Genomic DNA, 19,158 nt, shown 5'->3' with positions numbered 1-19,158 from the left:
AAACAGAACTCTGCAGGTGGCGGGGTGCAGTGGGCCAGAGGATGGCCTCCCCATCCCTGGGCCATGAGGACACCAGGCCACAGAGATGTTTTGAGTGTCCATCTCCCTTGATAGCATTCGTGACCCTCTTAACCTGCTAAGAGGTAAGTTTCAGAGCACTTCCTCAATCAATATTTTGGGCTATAGGCTTCCTTCTGCTGACTGGTGTTTTTTTTTTTCCTTTCACTTAAAACAGGCAAGGAGAAAGCAGACAGTTGCTGTAACTTTTTTGTATGTTTTAAATCCATTTTTTGGTGAATGCATGGGTGGGGCTTATAGTTTTTTTTTCATTAGATTATTGGTGCATAATATTAAGTGACAGTAAACTGTTAACTTTTTAACCTTTCACGATTTTTGTTGTGGTGTGAATGTAAGTTTCTAAAGCCCAAATACAGAAGGGAAGTAAGTACGCCCTGTTACTAATTTGAGAAGACTAGTTAAAATGGGATCTTAATAGATGCTTAAATGAATGACTTGGAGGTGTTTTGCTTCCAGTTCCTGTTTTTTTCGCGGGCGCGTTTAAACTGATCTAATCTTTCCAGATGATTATCTAATCTTAGAAACATCTGCTGAGGGAGACTCCATTACCCAAGCAAGCTCTTCCACCCTTTAATGGAATTAAAATATTTCTTTGGTGGGGCCACCAGTCTTTCCTCTGATTTCAGTGCTGGGGCAAATGGCGCCAAGGGGAAATGGCTGAGTCTCTTGGCCTGGTCCATAGAGAAGACATGTGGGTGAGAAAGGGGTTCTCGTTTTTGTGCCTGCCCTGATCTGGCATGGGGTTTGTGTGACTGCCTCTGTCCATTTCCTCTGATCTTTTCCTGCCCTCCGTCTGCTCTTCTCTTAGGCACTTTCTTTGAGACATTGATGCCTGAATTAGAGGGTACACGCAACACCAAAAATTCATCTGATTAAACGCAAGCAGAGGGTCTACTTCAAGAAACACGAGTGCATGCTCTCCCCAGGAAGATTTCCATGGTCTGTTTACCTCGTTTCCTGTTTAACTCTTAGAGCACTGCTGTCCATACACCTACTTGTCAAGGCTACTTACCGCACTTCTGTTTTCTTTTTCTGCCTTTCCTTGTCCTCTGTGTTGTCTTTTGGGGGGAAGTGAAGAATCAGGAACAATGGTTTTGTTGTTTATTTGAAATTCATTTCCTTTGAATCGGATTAGAATCATTTACTCCAGTGTGTTCTGGGTTCTTTTTATTTAAGTAGCATCATCTTTATATTTTCAAGTCTGTTTTTTGTTGTTTTTAAATTGTTTTACTAGTGTATTTTGTCATCAAAGGTAAAGTCTACTTTGGCATCATTGAGACTTCTTTTTAGATTAGAATGTGGTAAGAAAGCCTGCTTAACTGAAATACTGGTTTTTTGTTTGTTTATTTCTTTTTAGTTTAATCATAGATTTCAGGGGGTAGTAAGCATAACCAAGGTTCACGACAGGAGATAAGTTTTCAGTGTGATATCTAGGATTGTGGAAATAGCTTGATGCAGTCATTTATTTGTGAAAATAAAGTTACATTTTTGTGCTTTGATGATTATTACTAAATAAGGAGCATGTAATTTTGAATCTTGGAAGTAATAAGGAACTTGCTTTATCTTTATAAATCATTTTCAGTTTCACATTCTATGGTTTCTGTGTGATAGCCCCTGTAGTTCTGTATCTAATCACAACCCTGCCCTCTCTGTACGTGTTCTGTCTTTACAAATTTGGTAAGGCCCTGGTTAAACTCTAAGCCCAGGAATGAACTGAAGAGCAACTGTGCTAATCAGAGGCAAATTTAACAAGATACGACTTCTGTTTAGATTTGAAAATATATAAACAAAGGACTTAATTTTTAGGATCCTAAGGTTTAAAAAAAAATCAGATGGAAAACAGAACAACAACAACGCTTAGGTTACCAAGAAAGCGCAGTTTTTGCGGATAAGGAATTCTAAAGGCAGTGGGCATAATAATGCAAGGCTCTAACAGCTAAGGTCCCAGCAGAAATCATCTGAAAGGTAATAAAATAGCTTAGAGGATGAGCTAAAAGGAAATCAGTGCCCCTCTGCAATAAGCAGAATGAAAAAGTGAAGTACCAGATTTACTGGAAGGCCTCTTACTGACCCCAGCTGAGCTGAGTGCAGGAATGTGTTTCAAAGCCTGGTTAAACCCCCAGAGGTAGTGTTCTGAATCAGCCTTGCTGACGTAAGCACAGACCCTGCCTGGAAAGCTTCCAGAAGCAGGGAGAGAAGGCAGCTCAGTCGAGATGTGCAGTATTGTTGCAGTAAAGACACGGGAAGCAGAGTACTGCCGTCTTGGGAGACAGAGCGCAAAAGCCTTTCAGCTCGCTCTGAAGGTGTCGTACAACCTGAGGTGAGACCACTGACAGAGAAAATAGCACTAACCATGGCCCCCAAGTGCTTGTCTAAACAGAAGGACGGAGGATCGCGAGAACGGGACTCGTTTCTTAGTGCTAGAGAAGCCTGTGGATCATCGAAGGGGGAAAAACTATTGAGACGATGTGAGTGCTAATGAGGTGGACTTCCATTGCTAGGCAATGAGTGATAAATTAATAATAAGCTTACAAAGGTCAGGTCCCAGACAGACTCAGGTCTTGTAGGTGAGCAGGGTAAACAGGTCTTGTTTCTGTGAGCTATGAAGCTCCCTGTTACGCACTGTCCATTTGTTAGATATAGACAAGTAAATGAACACAAAGACTTCAACTGTTTTTCCTTCTCTTATGAAAATAGGCAGTAAAATTGGGGTCAGATATGTAAAAAACATCTCCTGCTTAAATGCAGTTCTCTGTTTTAGACTTTCCAGGAGTCCAGCAATCACTAGTTGGGACAAGAAAAGTCCATTATTTTGCTTTAAAGGACAGAAAGTTCAGTATCTGTTATTTGTGTACTGAAATGGTATTTAACTATCTGAAACTTCTGGAATAAGTAGGTGATAGTAGAGTTGTTTTCACCCTGCTTTTCTTCTTGTTCCATGAGTTGCAATGCTAATCCCAAATAGTGCTTCCGTAAACTTGGAAAGGAGTCTTGGAGTTATGGAGAGAGGAACCACATGCCAGTCCTGCCTGCTGAAGGTAGAGAGCCTGGTGTCAGGCAGCCACAGGAATGACAGGAATAGTCAGCCAGGGGCTTCATAGCAGTGTAACTGTAATTGTCATGAGGCCAGCAGAGTGTGTGCGTACTTCAGAGGATTCTTCTTGTGTAATAGCATGGTATGCATCCGTTGTTTCTCATTCTTTGACAACCTCAAATGATTCAGTAGGTATGAATATTTTGTGCTTCCGAGGTGGCGCTAGTGGTAAAGAACCCGCCTGCCAATCCAGGAGACCTAAGAGACTTGGGTTCGATCTCTGGGTTGGGAAGATTCCCTGGAGGAGGAATGGTAACCCACTCCAATATTCTTGCCTAGAGAATCCCATGGACAGAGGAGCCTGGCGGACTATGGTCCATAGGGTCACAAGGAGTCAGACACGACTGAAGTGATGTAGCCCACACACATGCATGAATATTTAAGTGTATTTTAGTTCAAATATTCCAGGATTTATCACTTGATCCATCTCTGTTTGCTGCTGCTGTTGCTTGTGCTTTCCTCCTCTTTGTCCTTCTGACAAAACAAAAGGCCTGAAGCACAGCCTCCTTTTGAAATTAGGCAAGTCTTTGGAGACCCCTTACCAGTAAGAGGTTGTAGTCCCTTCGAAGTGCATTCTAATCTATGAAATAGAACCCAGACATCAATATTAGACAATCCCATCCTAAACTTTTTCAGGAAGTAGTATAATTTCCAGAGTATCAGAAGGGTCTGAATGGGAGCTTCAATTTCAGCATCAGTCCTTCCGATGAATATTCAGGGTTGATTTCTTTTAGGATTGACTGGTTTGGTCTTCTGGAGTTTGATTGACTGGAGTCTCCAAGGGACTCTCCAGAGTCTTCTCCAGCACCATAATTCAAAACCACATGCGTCCTTGGAGCCTTCTCCATGTCTGCAGTGCTTCCACAGCATTTCCACATGTGGTGTGGCTTCTTGATGATCTGTTCATCCACCCTGCTCTGAATTTAGTCCTGGACATCAGCATCCTTCTCCCATGTGGTGCCCAGAGCAGAATTCCAGTTCTGCTGCATTCAGGACAACTGTCTCCCCTTTCTTTCTGTACATCTATGGGACTCAAGACTCAATTATGTAGTTTTCTTGGCGTCCATGTAATGGTCTCGGCTTGTACTGACCTTCCATTTGGCCAACATCTCTTTGTCTTTTTCGCATGACATCTACTCATGCCAGAAAGCAGTCATCCTAAACATGTGCAGCTGAAGTTGCAGAACTTCGTTCTCATCCCTATTAAGTTTCATCCTGTTAGTCCCAATGGAGCTTCAGTCTTCCCAATGGAGAATGTCTTGACTTTGGGATTATTATCCCCAAATAACCTTTTATAGAAGTAAGGAAAATGATCTTCTGAGGGAAAAAAAAAAAGTTTAATCTTTTAAAAAATTCTAATAACTCTTCCCAAAGACTGTCTCTGCTCATGTCACCTTGTTGAGGGAAACTTTAGAGGCTTTCCATGGCCTAGTGGTTAAAGGCCCAGAGCGTCTTTCTGGGGTACCTGAAGGGTCTTCCCACTGTGCCTTCTGGGGCACCACTCACCACAGTGGAGTCCTTGTCCATCCGGTCCTGCTTCTGCACCTCCCTGGCTCTTTGGCTTTGTTCACCTGGAGCCCAGAATTCACACATGCCTCTATCTGCCTGTCTGAATCCTGCATATGTTCTCCTTGAGGTCTTCCCTGAACTTAAATAGGGAGTCATTTCTCCTTCCTTTGAGTTCCTGAAGAGTTGTCTAAAACTCGTAGCACTTACTGAATTCTACTTTATGAGAGCAGAGTGGCGTGGTAGTGGAGAGCAGAGGCCCTGAGTATGGACGGTCTGAGTGCTGTCCAGACTGAACCCCTCAGCAGTGATATAATCATGGGCACAGGGGCATTTCTCCCTAACCTCTGTCTGTCGCATCTGTAGAAGGCAGACAGTAGTACCTACCTTATAGGGTTTTCAGGAGAACTGAAACTGTTAGTACCTTTTAAAGCACTTTCGGTGGTGCCTGCTGCACAGTAACTGCTGATAACTGTTAGCTATCTCTGTCGTTGTTGTTTCTTCGGTCGCTAAGTCATGTCTGATTCTTTGTGGCCCCATGGACTGCAGCATGCCAGGTTCCCCTGTCCTCCACTATCTCCTGGAGTTTGCTCAAACTCATGTCCACTGAGTCCATGATGCCATCCAACCATCTTACCCTCTGTCGCCCTCTTCTCCTCCTACCTTCAGTCTTTCCCAGCATCAGGGTCTTTTCCAAGAAGTCGGCTCTTCCCATCAGGTAGCCAAAGTATTGGAGCTTCAGCATCAGTCCTTCCAATGAATATTCAGGGTTATTTTCTTTTAGGATTGACTGGTTGGATCTCCTTGCTGTCCAAGGGACTCTCAACAGTCTTCTCCAGCACCACAATTTGAGAGCATCAGTTCTTCGGTGCTCAGCCTTCTTTATGGTTCAGCTTTCACATCCATACATGACTACTGGAGAAACCATAGCTTTGATTATGCAGACCTTTGTCAGCAAAGGGATGCTTCTCCTTTGTGGCTCAGATGGTAAAGAATCTGCCTGCAAGGAGGAAGACCTGGGTTCAGTCCCTGGGTGGAGAAGATCCCCTGGAGAAAGGAATGGCTACCTACTCCAGTATTCTTGCCTGGAGAATCCCATGGGCAGAGGAGCCTGGCAGGCCAGGCTGCAGTCCATGGGTCGCAGAGTCAGACAGGACTGAACGACTCACACTGTCACTTCCACTTCATCTAGGTTTGTCCCGGCTTTCCTTCCAAGGAGCAAGCGTCTTTTAACTTCACGACAGTGAATTTTACTGCAGAAGCTCAGAATAACTCGTGAACATGATTTAAAAAATTTTTTTTCAAACCATGAATATCAGAGGAAATAGGTGTGAATCTGTGGAGACAGAATATTGGCGAGGAACAGCATTTTTCCCACAGAGCCATTGTGAGATGGTCTCCAACTTGAGCCAGCACACAGATTTTTCTCCTGCTTGCAGTCAGATATCAGCCACCATTTTTATAAGCACTTGCATGCTTACGGGTATCAGGGAGTGCAGGTAGTCTGGAGAAACACAGCCTCACTGTTACGAACTGCTTATCAACTTTGTAATTAAAATACTTAATTACTCAAAGCCTAATTTTAATCTGTGTGCCTGTAGGAACATGCCAGTTTGCATTTTGCTTTATATAGTGTGATAAAAAAGAAATTGCAAAACATTGTTTTCCTTTATTCCCTTGGGAAAAAAACATCATGGTTGAACAATATCAGAAACTCATGTATTTAACTTCTGGTGTCATGGGGAGCAGCGGTCTTTAGGTGGATAACTCACTCTGACCTCTGTATTTATTGAAGGACTCCCAAGAATCTTGTGTTGGGTTAGGTAGTGTGGCGATGTTAAGAATTAGAAGATAAACTCTCTATATTCAGATTTATTTGGAGATATAGCACATAGTAAGTAAAATAATAATGTACAGCATATTATATGAAAGTTCTGTACTCAGTGAATTATTAAGTCAGGGGTATAGACAAGCGTACATTCTAAGAGCTTCAACTGGGTAGTTATTCATTGCTACAAATCTGTTTCAGTTTTTTCCTCAAACTATCAAGACATTCTGTAGACTAAAGAATACAAGCCTTGAGGACATCATCAACCAACTAACACTAATGTATTTATACAAAGTGTTTCTTCTTTGAAAATTTGCTAAACGTTAAATAATAGATATGGATATATCTGACGATGAGGAGGATTGTAATAGCTAACACATTTTCTTAATTCTGATGGTAACCTTGAAATATTGTTCCATTTTTTTGAGAGGAGGAAAAATTGGGTCTCAGGATAGATGCATAGTATATTACATGAGTAAGAGGTAAATCTGTGATTCAGTATATGTCAGTCCAAATGAAAAGCCCTCTTTCTTAACCACTGTATTCTCCTGTCTCTATTGGTGCCTATTCAAGGGAACCTAAGAGCAGATGGTTGTGGCCAAACCTTAGTGCATGTGACTGGAGTAGGGCACAGAGGTAAGTCTGAAACTTGAGCTAAGGCAGGTGGTAAAGGAACTTTTGTGAAAAACTAATGAGTTGTGAAGAAAGCTGAGCACCGAAGAATTGATGCTTTTGAACTGTGGTGTTGGAGAAGACTCTTGAGAGTCCCTTAGACTGCAAGGAGATCCAACCAGTCCATTCTAAAGGAGATCAGTCCTGGGATTTCTTTGGAAGGAATGATGCTAAAGCTGAAATTCCAATACCTTGGCCACCTCATGCGAAGAGTTGACTCATTGGAAAAGACTCTGATGCTGGGAGGGATTGGGGACAGGAGGAGAAGGGGATGACAGAGGATAAGATGGCTGGATGGCATCACTGACTCGATGGACGTGAGTCTGAGTGAACTCCGGGAGTTGGTGATGGACAGGGAGGCCTGGCGTGCTGTGATTCATGGGGTCGCAAAGAGTCGGACACGACTGAGCGACTGAACTGAACTGAACTTTTGTTTTAGCAACTTAACTGTTGCAAGTGTATGAAAAGGATACTAAACTAAGAGGAAAACATGAGAATTCCCTGGTGGTCCAGTGGTTAGGACCCTGAGCTCTCACTGCAGGGGCGCCTGGATTCAATCCCTGGTTGGGGGATTAAGATCCTATAAGCTGTGTGATGTGGCCAGAAGAATAGGGGGAGAAAAGATCTTGGGCATTAAGATAGGTGGTGCAGTAGCCAATAGGTAGTCTAAACGTGTGCACTGGACATGCATCAGCATTGAAGAAGATGGATTGAGAGATGTGTCTGAAGTGGACTCGCCCTGACTTATGGACCCGTCCAGAATGGAGGGCAAAGAAGGGGAATATAGTAAAAATGGTAGGGTATGTAGTGATATCATTCCTGAAGTTGGGGAAAAATGAGTGACTACAGTTGGGAGGCGCTGAGTTCTGGACATGAGTTGCAGGCGAAGGAGAACATGTGTGTGCTTAGTTGCTCAGTCGTGTCCAACTCTTTGCAACGCTGTGGACTGTAGCCCACCGGTCTCCTCTGTCCATGGGGATTCTCCTGGCCAGAATATTGGAATGGGTTGCCATGCCCTCCTCCAGGGGATCTTCCCAACCCAGGAATCAAACCGGAGTCTCCTGCATTGCAGGCGGATTCTTTAACCATCTTGAGCCACCAGGGAAGCATACCAAAGGAGAACAAACTGAAGAAAAACTTGGCATCCTGAAAGGCCAGGGCTCAAGAGCAACCAGGCCCGAGATTAGTGGTCCCAGCCTGTGAGTGTTGCCATGACAGTGGATAAGGTTACAGGGAGGAGCTGGGGATGCTATGAATAGAGAGGTGCTGAAAGAGAATAAAGGATACAACCCAGGGAAGAACCACTGTTGAAGGTAAGACTCTCCTCAGCAGTGTGCTGATCTAATGGCTACACCAAGGACTCAGATTAGATGTAGGTATTTCCCAAACCTCAGTCATCGTGATTACAAATATTGTAAGCATCCTTCAGGGGGGCTTCCTTAGACAGTGCTACGCCTTTGGCCATTGATCTATACTGGTTCCACTCTCAGGGAATTGACTCTGAACTTGGGAAACAGTTTGCTCTCTGTAAATTGACTAAGGGTTGGGATCATCTGGAAATATGTGTAACTCACTCACAAATTGGTTGTTAGATGTCCCAGCTTTTCTGTAGCACATTCGAAGATAAAGTTTGCACGATCTAGTTTTAAAATAAGTTAGCGTGGTAATGGAATCCACGTGAAATGATGGACGATTCCTTAATGAGTTCCACGTTCCTTCTCAAATGTCCCGGAAACTTTACTGACAGCTTCCAGGTCCTAAAAATGTAAGAATGCTTGATTGCAGTGTGGCATGCCCTTCTAGTAATGAGCGGTAACTGACCTAAACTTTGGTCATATCGTCGCTTCATAGACCACTGCTTAGCAATGACCACTGCATGAGAGGCATCAGTGCTGACGGTAGCCTGTGGGGAAATGCCCATGGGACAGGGCAAAGCCTTATGGCTGCGAGGTCCTACTGCCCAGGTTCGAAATCCCAGACCTTCCTCTTACCAGCTCGGAATCCTCAGGCCAGCAATAAACTCTCCTTAAACCTTTGTAAAGGAATTGCGACAGTTCCTGTAATATTTTTCATGGGCTTATTGAGGATGTTCAACAGGTATTTTACCGACTTTGGGCAAGAGAGTATTGTGTATAATTACTGGGTGTAAGTGCACGCTGACTACAGTTAGTTTCTCTCTTTTATTCTGTTTAGTGTGTTTGTGAATCTTGTACTATCTGGGACTGCTCTAAGTTTCCTGAGTGTAGTACTGCTCCTACCTGAACGTCCTGTAAGTAATAGATTCTCTGGTGTTAGAGGACATTAGACTGTCACAGCAATTCATTCTGACAGGTTTGGAAGACTATACTTTTTCAGGGCATCCCTCCCTTCCTCTTATAGAATTACCACTTCACATCTGTAAGCAGAGTGCTGGCCTAACTCTGCAGCTTAAGCAGGGGTCAGAAGCTATGAGGTGCTGGGCTGAAATTCTGTTCTGGTCCTTTCTTTTCCAGTCCAGGTCCAAGGCATGCTTGCCCAAATATTCCAGTAGAAGTGTTTCCTATAATGTCCATGACTTAGAATCATGCAGACATAAAGGGTCCATCCTGTTAGTTCAGTTCACTTCAGTTCAGTTCAGTCGCTCAGTCATGTCCAATGCTTTGCCACCCCATGGACTGCAGCACTCCAGGCTTCCCTGTCTATCACCAGCTCCTGGAGCCTACTCAAACTCAAGTCCATTGAGTCAGTGATGTCCTCTAACCATCTCATCCTCTTGTCGTCCCCTTTTCCTCCTGCCCTCAATCTTTCCCAGCATCAGGGTCTTTTCCAATGAGTCAGTTCTTCACATCAGTGGCCAAAGTATTGGAGTTTCAGCTTCAGCATCAGTCCTTCCAATGAATAATCAGTACTGACTTCCTTTAGGATTGACCGGTTTGATCTCCTTGCAGTTCAAGGGACTCTCAAGAGTCTTCTTCAACACCACAGTTCAAAAGCATCAATTCTTCAGCACTCAGCTTTCTTTATAGACCACCTCTCACATCCATACATGGCTACTGGAAAAACCATAGCTTTGACAGGATGGAACTTTGTTGGCAAAGTAGTATCTCTGCTTTTTATTAAATGCTGTCTAGGTTTTTCATAGCTTTTCTTCCAAGGCGCAAGCGTCTTTTAATTTCACGGCTGCAGTCATCATCTGCAGTGATTTTGGAGCCCCCAAAAATAAAGTCTGTCACTGTTTCCCCATCTATTTGCCATGAAGTGGTGGGACCAGATGCCATGATCTTAGTTTTTTGAATGTTGAGCTTTAAGCCAACTTTTTCACTCTCCTCTTTCACTTTCATCAAGAGGCTCTTTAGTTCTTCTTTACTTTCTGCCATAAGGGTGGTGTCATCTGCGTATCTAAGATTATTGATATTTCTCCTGGCAGTCTTGATTCCAGCTTGTGCTTCATCCAGCCCTACATTTCACATGATGTACTCTGCATATAAGTTAAATAAGCACGGTGACAATATACAGCTTTGTCCTACTTCTTTCCCAATTTGAAACCAGTCTGTTGTCCCATGTCCAGTTCTAACTGTTGCTCCCTGACCTGCATACAGATTTCTCAGGAGGCAGGTCAGGTGGTCTGGTAGTCCCATCTCTTGAAGAATTTTCCACCGTTTGTTGGGATCCACACAGTCAGAGGCTTTGGCAAAGTCAATAAAGCAGAAATAGATGTTTTTCTGCTTGCTTTTTCGATGACCCAACAGATGTTGGTAATTTGATTTCTAGTTCCTCTGCCTTTTCTAAATCCAGCTTGAACATCTGGAAGTTCACGGATCATGTACTGTAGAAGCCTGGCTTGGAGAATTTTGAACATTACTTGCATGTGAGATGAGTGTAATTGTGCGGTAGTTTGAGCATTCTTTGCTCTGCATTGCCTTTCTTTGAGATTGGAATGATAACTGACCTTTTCCAGTCCTGTGGCCACTGCTGAGTTTTCCACATTTGCTGGCATATGGAGTGTAGCACTTTAATAGCATCATCTTTTAGGATTTGAAATAGCTCCACTGGAATTCCATCACCTCCACTAGCTTTGTTCGTAGTGTTGCTTCCTAAGGCCCACTTGACTTTGCATTCCAGCATGTCTGGCTCTAGGTGAGTGATCACACCATCGTGGTTATCTGGGTCATAAAGATCCTTTTTGTTCAGTTCTTCTGTGTATTCTTGCCATCTCTTCTCAATATATTCTGCTTCTGTTAGGTCCATACCATTTCTGTCCTTTACTGTGCCCATCTTTACATGAAATGTTCCCTTGGTATCTCTTAATTTCTTGAAGAGATCTCTAGTCTTTCCCTTTCTATTATGTTCCTTTATGTCTTTGCACTGATCACTGAGGAAGGCTTTCCTATCTCTCCTTGCTATTCGTTGGAATTCTGCATTCAGATGGGTTTATCTTTCCTTTTCTCCTTTGCTTTCGCTTCTTTATTTTTCTCAGCTATTTGTAAGGCCTCCTCAGACAACCATTTTGCCTTTTTGCATTTCTTTTCCTTGTGGGGGACATCCATTTCGCCTCTTGAATTTCTTTATCCTGTTAGAAGGCCGTTAAAAAATCAAGTGTAGTTTGGATGCAGGTATTATTGAAGGGTGCACTGTGTGTTCATATAAGTGAGTGCATGAACATCGCTCAGTCGTATCTGACTCTCTGACCCCATGGACTATACAGTCCATGGAATTCTCCAGGCCAGAATCTGGAGTGGGCAACCTTTCCCTTCTCCAGGGGACCTTCCCAACCCAGGGATGAAACCCAGGTCTTCCGCCTTGCAGGCAGATTCTTTACCAGCTGAGCCAATCATATATCACGTTATCTGGGAAATTCCCCCAAATTGCAGTATTCAGATAGACATGAAGCTCTACAAAGCAAGCAGAGGTGTCCTCCTAGGGCTGCTGATCAGCACTGTGGAATTTCCATGATAGGAAATGAATAATAGTGCTGGCAAACTGGGCATTTTTAGGAATGGAAACCATTTATCACATTTTCTTGGATAGAGCAAATTGCGAGGATCTGTACCATTGCACAAGTTGGTTTTTGCCAACCGAGTATCAATACTGTGTTTATGTTAAGAGCTCTCCATGCTGTTCTTATTAGAATTCCACAAAGCTTCAGCATGTGGCTCCCAGGGGTACAGTTATGCCAGGATCCCCAGACAGCTGCTTTATGAGCGAGGTCTGCTATGGTGCTAGAGCAAAGGTCACGTTCAGTCACAGAAATGTTTTCTTGCTCTCGTGAAGCATTTTGACCATTATCCTCCTTATCAGGATGAGATGTTTGGGCTGCATCACTGACTCAATGGACAAGAGTTTGAACAAACTCTGGGAGATGGTGAAGGACAGGGAAGCCTGGCATGCTGTAGTCCACCGGGTCACAGAGTCAGATGCAGGATGCAGTTTAGCAACTGAACAAGTCCTTATCAGGAAAGATGTTTAGTTAGTGATGAAAATCCATTAGTAGTGCCTCTGACAATTATTTATTGCTTCATAATTACTCTGGCCGGTGTGTTTTTCTAACAGCTCTCTGGCAGAAGTGCAACCATCCCTCTACAAGAGAAAAGCCAGGGTATCACTCTCAGGGAACTCAAAAGTGAGTGAAGTCGCTCAGTCGTGTCCGACTCTTTGCGACCCCCCATGGACTGTAGTCTGCCAGGCTCCTCCATCCATGGGATTTTCCAGGCAAGAGTACTGGAGTGGGTTGCCATTTCCTTGTCCAGCTTATGTAGAAGAGATCCTTAAGAACTGGGACAGTTCAGGAAGCTGCAGCGGGAACATGAAGCTGCACTGAAAGACATTACAAAGAAAAGGCGAGCAAAAGGGCCCGGTCTGGCCGGGAAGCCAGGAGCTTCCGGCCATGCAGCCTGTGTCATGGGACATGACCGTGTGTGTCACCTCTCAGGCAGGACCTGGCAGCTGGAAAGGCAGGTGGTTCCAGGCAGTGTTGCTGCTCACAACACGTGGGCTGGACCTCCGAGACCCTCCCAGCTCTGAGTCAGAGCTCAGGTGGGACTGAGATGAAGACCAAAGGGCCAGCCAGGATCTGCTTGTCCGTTGCTGGCACAGGTCAGACCACGGGGCTGCTCTTTCTGGATAGGATTTGACCTTCACTGAATATTCACATAGAACATCTAAGTAGTGGAGGCTAAGAAAAATCAACCACTTGTAATGCATATGAACTTCACAGTCACAGGACATAGCGTTCATTATTTCTGGCAACACAGTTTGTATTCTAACTCCAAGCCCCCGTTTCTGACAGAGAGCAGAAGAAATGAATCGAGTCACAGCCACAGCCCATCCGCCCCATCTGATTTCAGGCCAAATTGCTTCTGGTTAAAAGTCAGGAATATTTGGGATCCTTCCCCTCCATGACCCTCCTTCCCCTCCCTGTAGCACCGCCTCTGTAGGGGCGTCAGGGACCTTGGTTCAGGACCCCGCTTCCCCTCCCCTGACTTCTTGGGGCCCGGAGCTGAGCCCTGACCCCAGTGGACTCGGAGGCAGTGCTCCTGGGATACAGGTGTGGATCTGTGGCAGCTCCCAACCTGGCTTCCTGGTCTAAACTACCTGCTGGGCATCGCCTGCCACCAGGACCTGTACCTCAAGCCAGGAGTGTCTTGTTAGACATAGAATCAGTCAGTCTCCTCTTTCCGTCTCTCAGCTAAAATTGACACCTTTCAGCAAGGCAGGGAACCCCTGAGTCCATCCACCTTAGCCCCCCAGGCTCCGCTATCCAGATTCTTCTTGCCCTCTCTCAGTCTCTGCATGCCTTCTTTAATGATTAAAGACAGGAAGTAAGGAACAACATCTTCCTAGAGCCTCCCAGATTTGGGGGGAAGCCTGTGGTCCCAACTCTCATCTGATATGCATGGGCTTTATTCTGGGGATGGGACGCGGTGTGCAGCCTCTAACGGCGCTTTTTTCCTCTCAAGTCTTCCCTTTCCCCCAGTTTGGAGTGGGGTGGTAAAACAAGCAAACAAAACTCGTTCTGCCAGTTCATATTTCTTTTCAAAACTATTTCTGTCTCTCATTTGAACTAAAGCCAAGAATTTGGAATCTTTATTTACTGGTTTTCTATTTTTTTTTTCCTTCTGACAATTCCCCCTGGGGCAAGTGGTGAACTAGCCACCCCGTATCTCTTGTAATATGGATTTAGGAAAGGAGGTGGAAATGGCGAAGAGGGGATGCATTCATCAACAGTATATCATAACATCCTGGCAAAGGGCAACCAGATCTGACTCATCAATCGAGGTCCAAACTGGGTTTTCACTTCCTTGGGAGCCCAGCCATCTCTGATTGCCCTCCACACTCCAGAAGGACTGCTCTGCTTAGCGCTGACCAGGACTGTGTCACATCCCCCAGGGTTGTGAGGTGACACTGTCTTTTAGTGTGAAAGATGCTGATTTTTAGCATGTTGAAAATCCAATTAATGAGGATGTAGTTTTTCCCATTTTTTAGTGTTTTCCTGAGAGCCTTGATTAGAGCTCTCATGAGGAACCAAGTGTGTATTCTTTGTGTGTAAGTATAGATGTATACACACACACATATATAATTTTTATCATATGTCTCTAACAAACTTCTGGTTGGATTTTTTTAGGAGCTAGCATTTACTATGCTTTTTGTTTCTGATTTTTCTCAGGTTTGCTTTCTTCCCCAGATCTTGAAATTCCATGATATTGGAAATTCCGTGATATTGCATCTAACTTTTAAAAAGGAGTTAGAGGGTTTTAGACAAAGTGTCTCTTAAGACTAGAGTGAAGGCAGGTCCGCTTGCCTGCCCCCAGCCCCAGCCTGCTGGTCCTGTTTCTCTGAAAGATCCTGTGGCCCCTCTGTTCTTCACTCCCTGGGCTGGTCTTCCAGAGCTTCATTTCTGCCCTTGCCTCAGGCAGTCAGCTTCTTTTTCTTTTATCTTTAAAGCTGCCCCTGTTTCTCAAGCCCCTTGAGAATCTTCTCCTTTTAAAGATTGCCTACAGAATCAGCACGGACTCTCACAGTCTTTCTCATGTAGCCCACTTAGACAAGTCCGGACTCCTGTTTTAAGAGTGTTTACTTTGAACCACAGGAAATAGTGACTTGCTAAATTGGTTGAAGTTCCTGTGTTCGCTGGCTCCCTGTGCTGGTCACTCTGTCCTCTGTTCTTCATTCTGGGTGGCTCTAGAGGCTCATCCCTTGGCCCCCTGGTCCTCCAGTTGCATGCAACCAGTAGGAGACAAGGGAGGAGATCAGACGATGGGAAGGGAGTGAGGCTGGGACCTCCATTCTTTGTCCTTGTCCCTGGGAGATGCCTTTGCTCCTCCTTTCAAGATACTCAGGAACATGGCGGTTTTCATGACCCTGGGCTATCGTTCTATTCCAGCCTCGAAGTTCTTCGGTCCTAGTAAACTGCCTCTCCCTCCCTTTGCCCCTTTTGATCTGGGGCTCGTGTCGGCTCATCCTCTTGGTTCCAAGTCCTAAGGTCCTTAATCTTCTCTTGTTGGCGTCCCTGAATGCTACTCACATTAGGGCTGCTCAGTTAACCTGTTTGAGTTTGCTTTTTCTACTTCTTTCCACAACCCCAGTTGAATTCATGAGTTACAGACATTCAGAGCACAGGTCCTGAGGCAGCCTTGCTGCTTGAGGTGTGTCTGAACTGTGGACCAGAGCATCTGTAACCTCCTGGGAGCTTGTTAGAAGACCAGGTTCTAGGAGTCTGACTCAGACTTCCTGAATCAGAAGCTTCATTCCAGCAAGATTCCCAGGTGATTTATGTGTACCTTAGAAACTGGGAAGCCTTGCTGTAAAGGTAAGTTCCTTCTCAGGAAGTATGTGGCCAGGACTCCCGTTGGGTTGAGGCTTGTTACTCTGAATGTAGTCTCTTCCATTTCATTATAGGGACAATCTACAGCTCTCCTGGCCCTTCTTGTCCTGCTTCCAACCTCCTCATCCTGAGCAAAGCTCACATCCCTCTTAGCCTCTTTGTACTTGTTTATGGGTATTGTACACATAGGGCTTCCCTAACGCTCAGTTGGTAAAGAATTTGCTTGCAATGCGGGAGAGGCAGGGTCAATCCTTGGGTCGGGAAGATCCCCTGGAGAAGGAAACGGCTACCCACCCAGCATTCTTTGGTCCACTCTCAGCCCATGGAATGTCAGTGGGGAATTCCATGGACAGAGGAGCCTGGTGGACTGCAGCCCATGGGGTCACAACCTAGCGACTAAACCACCACCCCCATTGGACACATTGTCAACCTTAGGTACTGTCTAGGTGTTGAGAATACAAAGAATAAGATGACATCTCCTTGCTCTGAACTGGATTTAGTGACGGAATGAAGACTTGTCCACAGTCAGTGTGAAGACAGTAAAAGGTACATGCTTGTAACAGAGACAGGAACAAAATGTGGTGGTAAAAAGGCCAAAGTATCAAAACTGCTGAATGTGAGGAAGTCTGTCTATAAAATTCTATGAGAAGCCTCGTGTTTTCCAATGTTAGTCACATTTGAAAGTCTTGAGGACAGATACCCGGTTGTAATCCCCTGTCCTCGGACTTCCTTCTAATGTCACTTTTGACAAATAGCAGCGTCTCTCCCAGGACCAGCCAGCAGTCTGCCGAGTCAGTCTTGTTTGTACTGAGGTGGCTGCTGAGCAGCAAATGCCCGTGGCCAGCCAGATCCCTAAGGACATGAAGGAGACGATTTTTTTCTGAAAGGAAATTCACGAAGGAAAAACCAACTGATTACCTCGTAAGCTGTCTTTGGAATTAATTTCGGTGCTTGTTAAAGAATCTAAATCTCCCTTTCATAAGGTTCTCACTGGAGTTCCTAATGAGGTCCTCATCCTTTGTCACCTGTAAGCAGCTCTCCCACTCAAGACTGCATAATTCATGTAAATAACACAGATGCCAAATTTTCCAAGCAGAATGGGGAGGGGGCGATTTTTATACCATTATGATTTTTCAAAATAAGAAATACCGGCTTTGGACAATGAATATTGATTTAACCATTCATTCATTTATCCTTTCTTTTAAGAGGACCAGGTGTGTCACTCAACACATACTCATTACTTGTTAACAAGTTCATCTTTCTCATTTTTCTAGATTCCAGATATATAAGTAATATTAAATGGTATTTGTTTTCTGTTTCTGGCTTACTTCACTCTGTATGACCGTCTCTATTTCCATCTGGGTATCTGCAGATGGCATAATTTTGTTCCCTTTCATGGTTCAGTAATATTCCATTGTATATAAGTACCACATCTCTTTTATCATTCGTCTTTCGATGGACATTTAGGGTGCTTCCATGTCCTGGCTTTGTAAGTAGTGCTGTAGTGAACATTGGGATACATGTATGTTTTTGTATTACGGTTTTCTCCTGGTACATGCCCAGGAATGCAATTGCTGGGTTACATGGTACAAATTTCAGCAAGATCTTTTTTGACCCATTTCTTAGAGTAATGAAAATGAAAACAAACATAAACAGATGGAACCTGAACTTAAAAGCTTTTGCATAGCAAAGGAAACCATAAACAAGAAGAAAAGACGGTCCTCAAAATGGGAGAAAATATTTGCAAACGAAGCACCTGACAAAGAATTAATCTCCAAAATATACAAACAGCTCGTGAAGCTCAATATAAAAAAAAAAAAAATCCAATCAAAAACTGGACAGAAGACCTAAATAGACATTTCTTCAAAGAAGTCACACAGATGGCCAACAAACACAGGAAAAGGTGCTCAACATCACTGATTGTTAGAGAAATGCAAATCAAAACCACAGTGAAGTATATTACCTTACGCCAGAGTGACCATCATCCAAAAATCTACAAACAGTAAATGCTAGAGAGGGTGTGGAGAAAAGGAAACCCTCCTACTCTGTTGGTGGGAATGTAAACTGATGCAGCCACTGTGGAGAACAGTATGGAGGTTCCTTAAAAAAACTGAAAACAAAATTACCATTTGCAGGCTTCCCAGGTGGCCCTCGTCGTAAAGAACCTGCCTGCCAAAGCAGGAGATGTAAGAGACCCGGGTTTGATTCTGGGTCCGGGAGATCCCCTGGAGAAGGAAATGGCAACCCACTTGATTTCTTGCCTGGAGAATCTCATGGATAGAGGAGCTGGCAGGCTACAGTCCATAGTGTCGCTCGGAGGTGGACATAACTGAAGCAACTTAGCATGCACGCATGTCACTTTTTAGGAATGAGTTAACAGTGAAAATAATTATGAAGGTATTCACTTCCTTCTGTGAGTCTGATCTGCAGCTGAGGAAAGATGTTTTCACATATGCAAGTGATTCTCAACAGTGGGAACTTTTAAAAAATAATGATACTGACATCTGGGCCGCACCCCTTTGATGATTCAGTTGATCTGGAATGTGGTCTGGGCTTTAAGATTGTAAAAGCTGAATTTGCAAAGTGATACCCTAGTGCTTCCTGTAAGTGCTTTACTTTACTACTCAGAGACACAGATTTAACCAAAGTGTTAAGCACAACTCTCAAAGACTCATCTATTGTAAATACATAGGCACAAAGTATTATTTTAATGTAAAAGCTTAGTTCATCTTTTCTAATACTCTGTACCAGTTATATCAATCATTGATTGATCCAGCTGCCATTTCCTCCTAACTAACTTGACTTAGTTTTCTTCTTTTGACACCTTCTGGTTCTTTCTACCTTTTGTCTTGTCAGAAACTTGGCTTCAGCTCCTGCAAGCCAGCTGGGTATGTGAGGTGCTTGAAGATTTTCTTCCTGCAGCTTTTGGCAACTTACATTAATTTGGTCACTTGTCTAGTACTTCTTGCACGCAAACTCAGCATCAGGGCTTAGAACACAAAGATGACTAAAACACAGTGTTTTCCCAGGAGAGGAACTCTTGCAGTCATTTCTCTCTTATACCAAGAGATAAGTGCTAACACAGAGCATCCACAACGATATTTGGGAAGAGAGTTTGAGTGGCTGCTAACTCTGGGCAAAAGCTCCAGGCTGTAATGGCATTTCAATAGAGTCTTAAAG

General features: G+C 44.0%; 1 protein-coding gene across 1 annotated transcript in view; it reads left to right on the top strand.

Annotated features, from left to right (window-relative positions):
* The first annotated feature begins 187 nt into the window (after positions 1-187).
* ARHGAP28 (Rho GTPase activating protein 28) overlaps positions 188-19,158 on the top strand; it is a 102,949-nt gene continuing 83,978 nt past the window's right edge. Inside the window, exon 1 of the mRNA XM_010859098.1 lies at positions 188-773. Coding sequence (XP_010857400.1) covers positions 652-773 — 122 coding nt within the window. The 5' untranslated portion in view covers positions 188-651. The remainder of the gene's footprint in view (positions 774-19,158) is intronic.

Source organism: Bison bison, unplaced genomic scaffold (assembly GCF_000754665.1).
Source record: "Bison bison bison isolate TAMUID 2011002044 unplaced genomic scaffold, Bison_UMD1.0 scf7180017864453, whole genome shotgun sequence".
NCBI classification, from domain to species: domain Eukaryota; kingdom Metazoa; phylum Chordata; class Mammalia; order Artiodactyla; family Bovidae; genus Bison; species Bison bison.
Note: the sequence above shows the minus strand (reverse complement) of the source record. Positions and strands in the feature narration are given on the sequence as shown.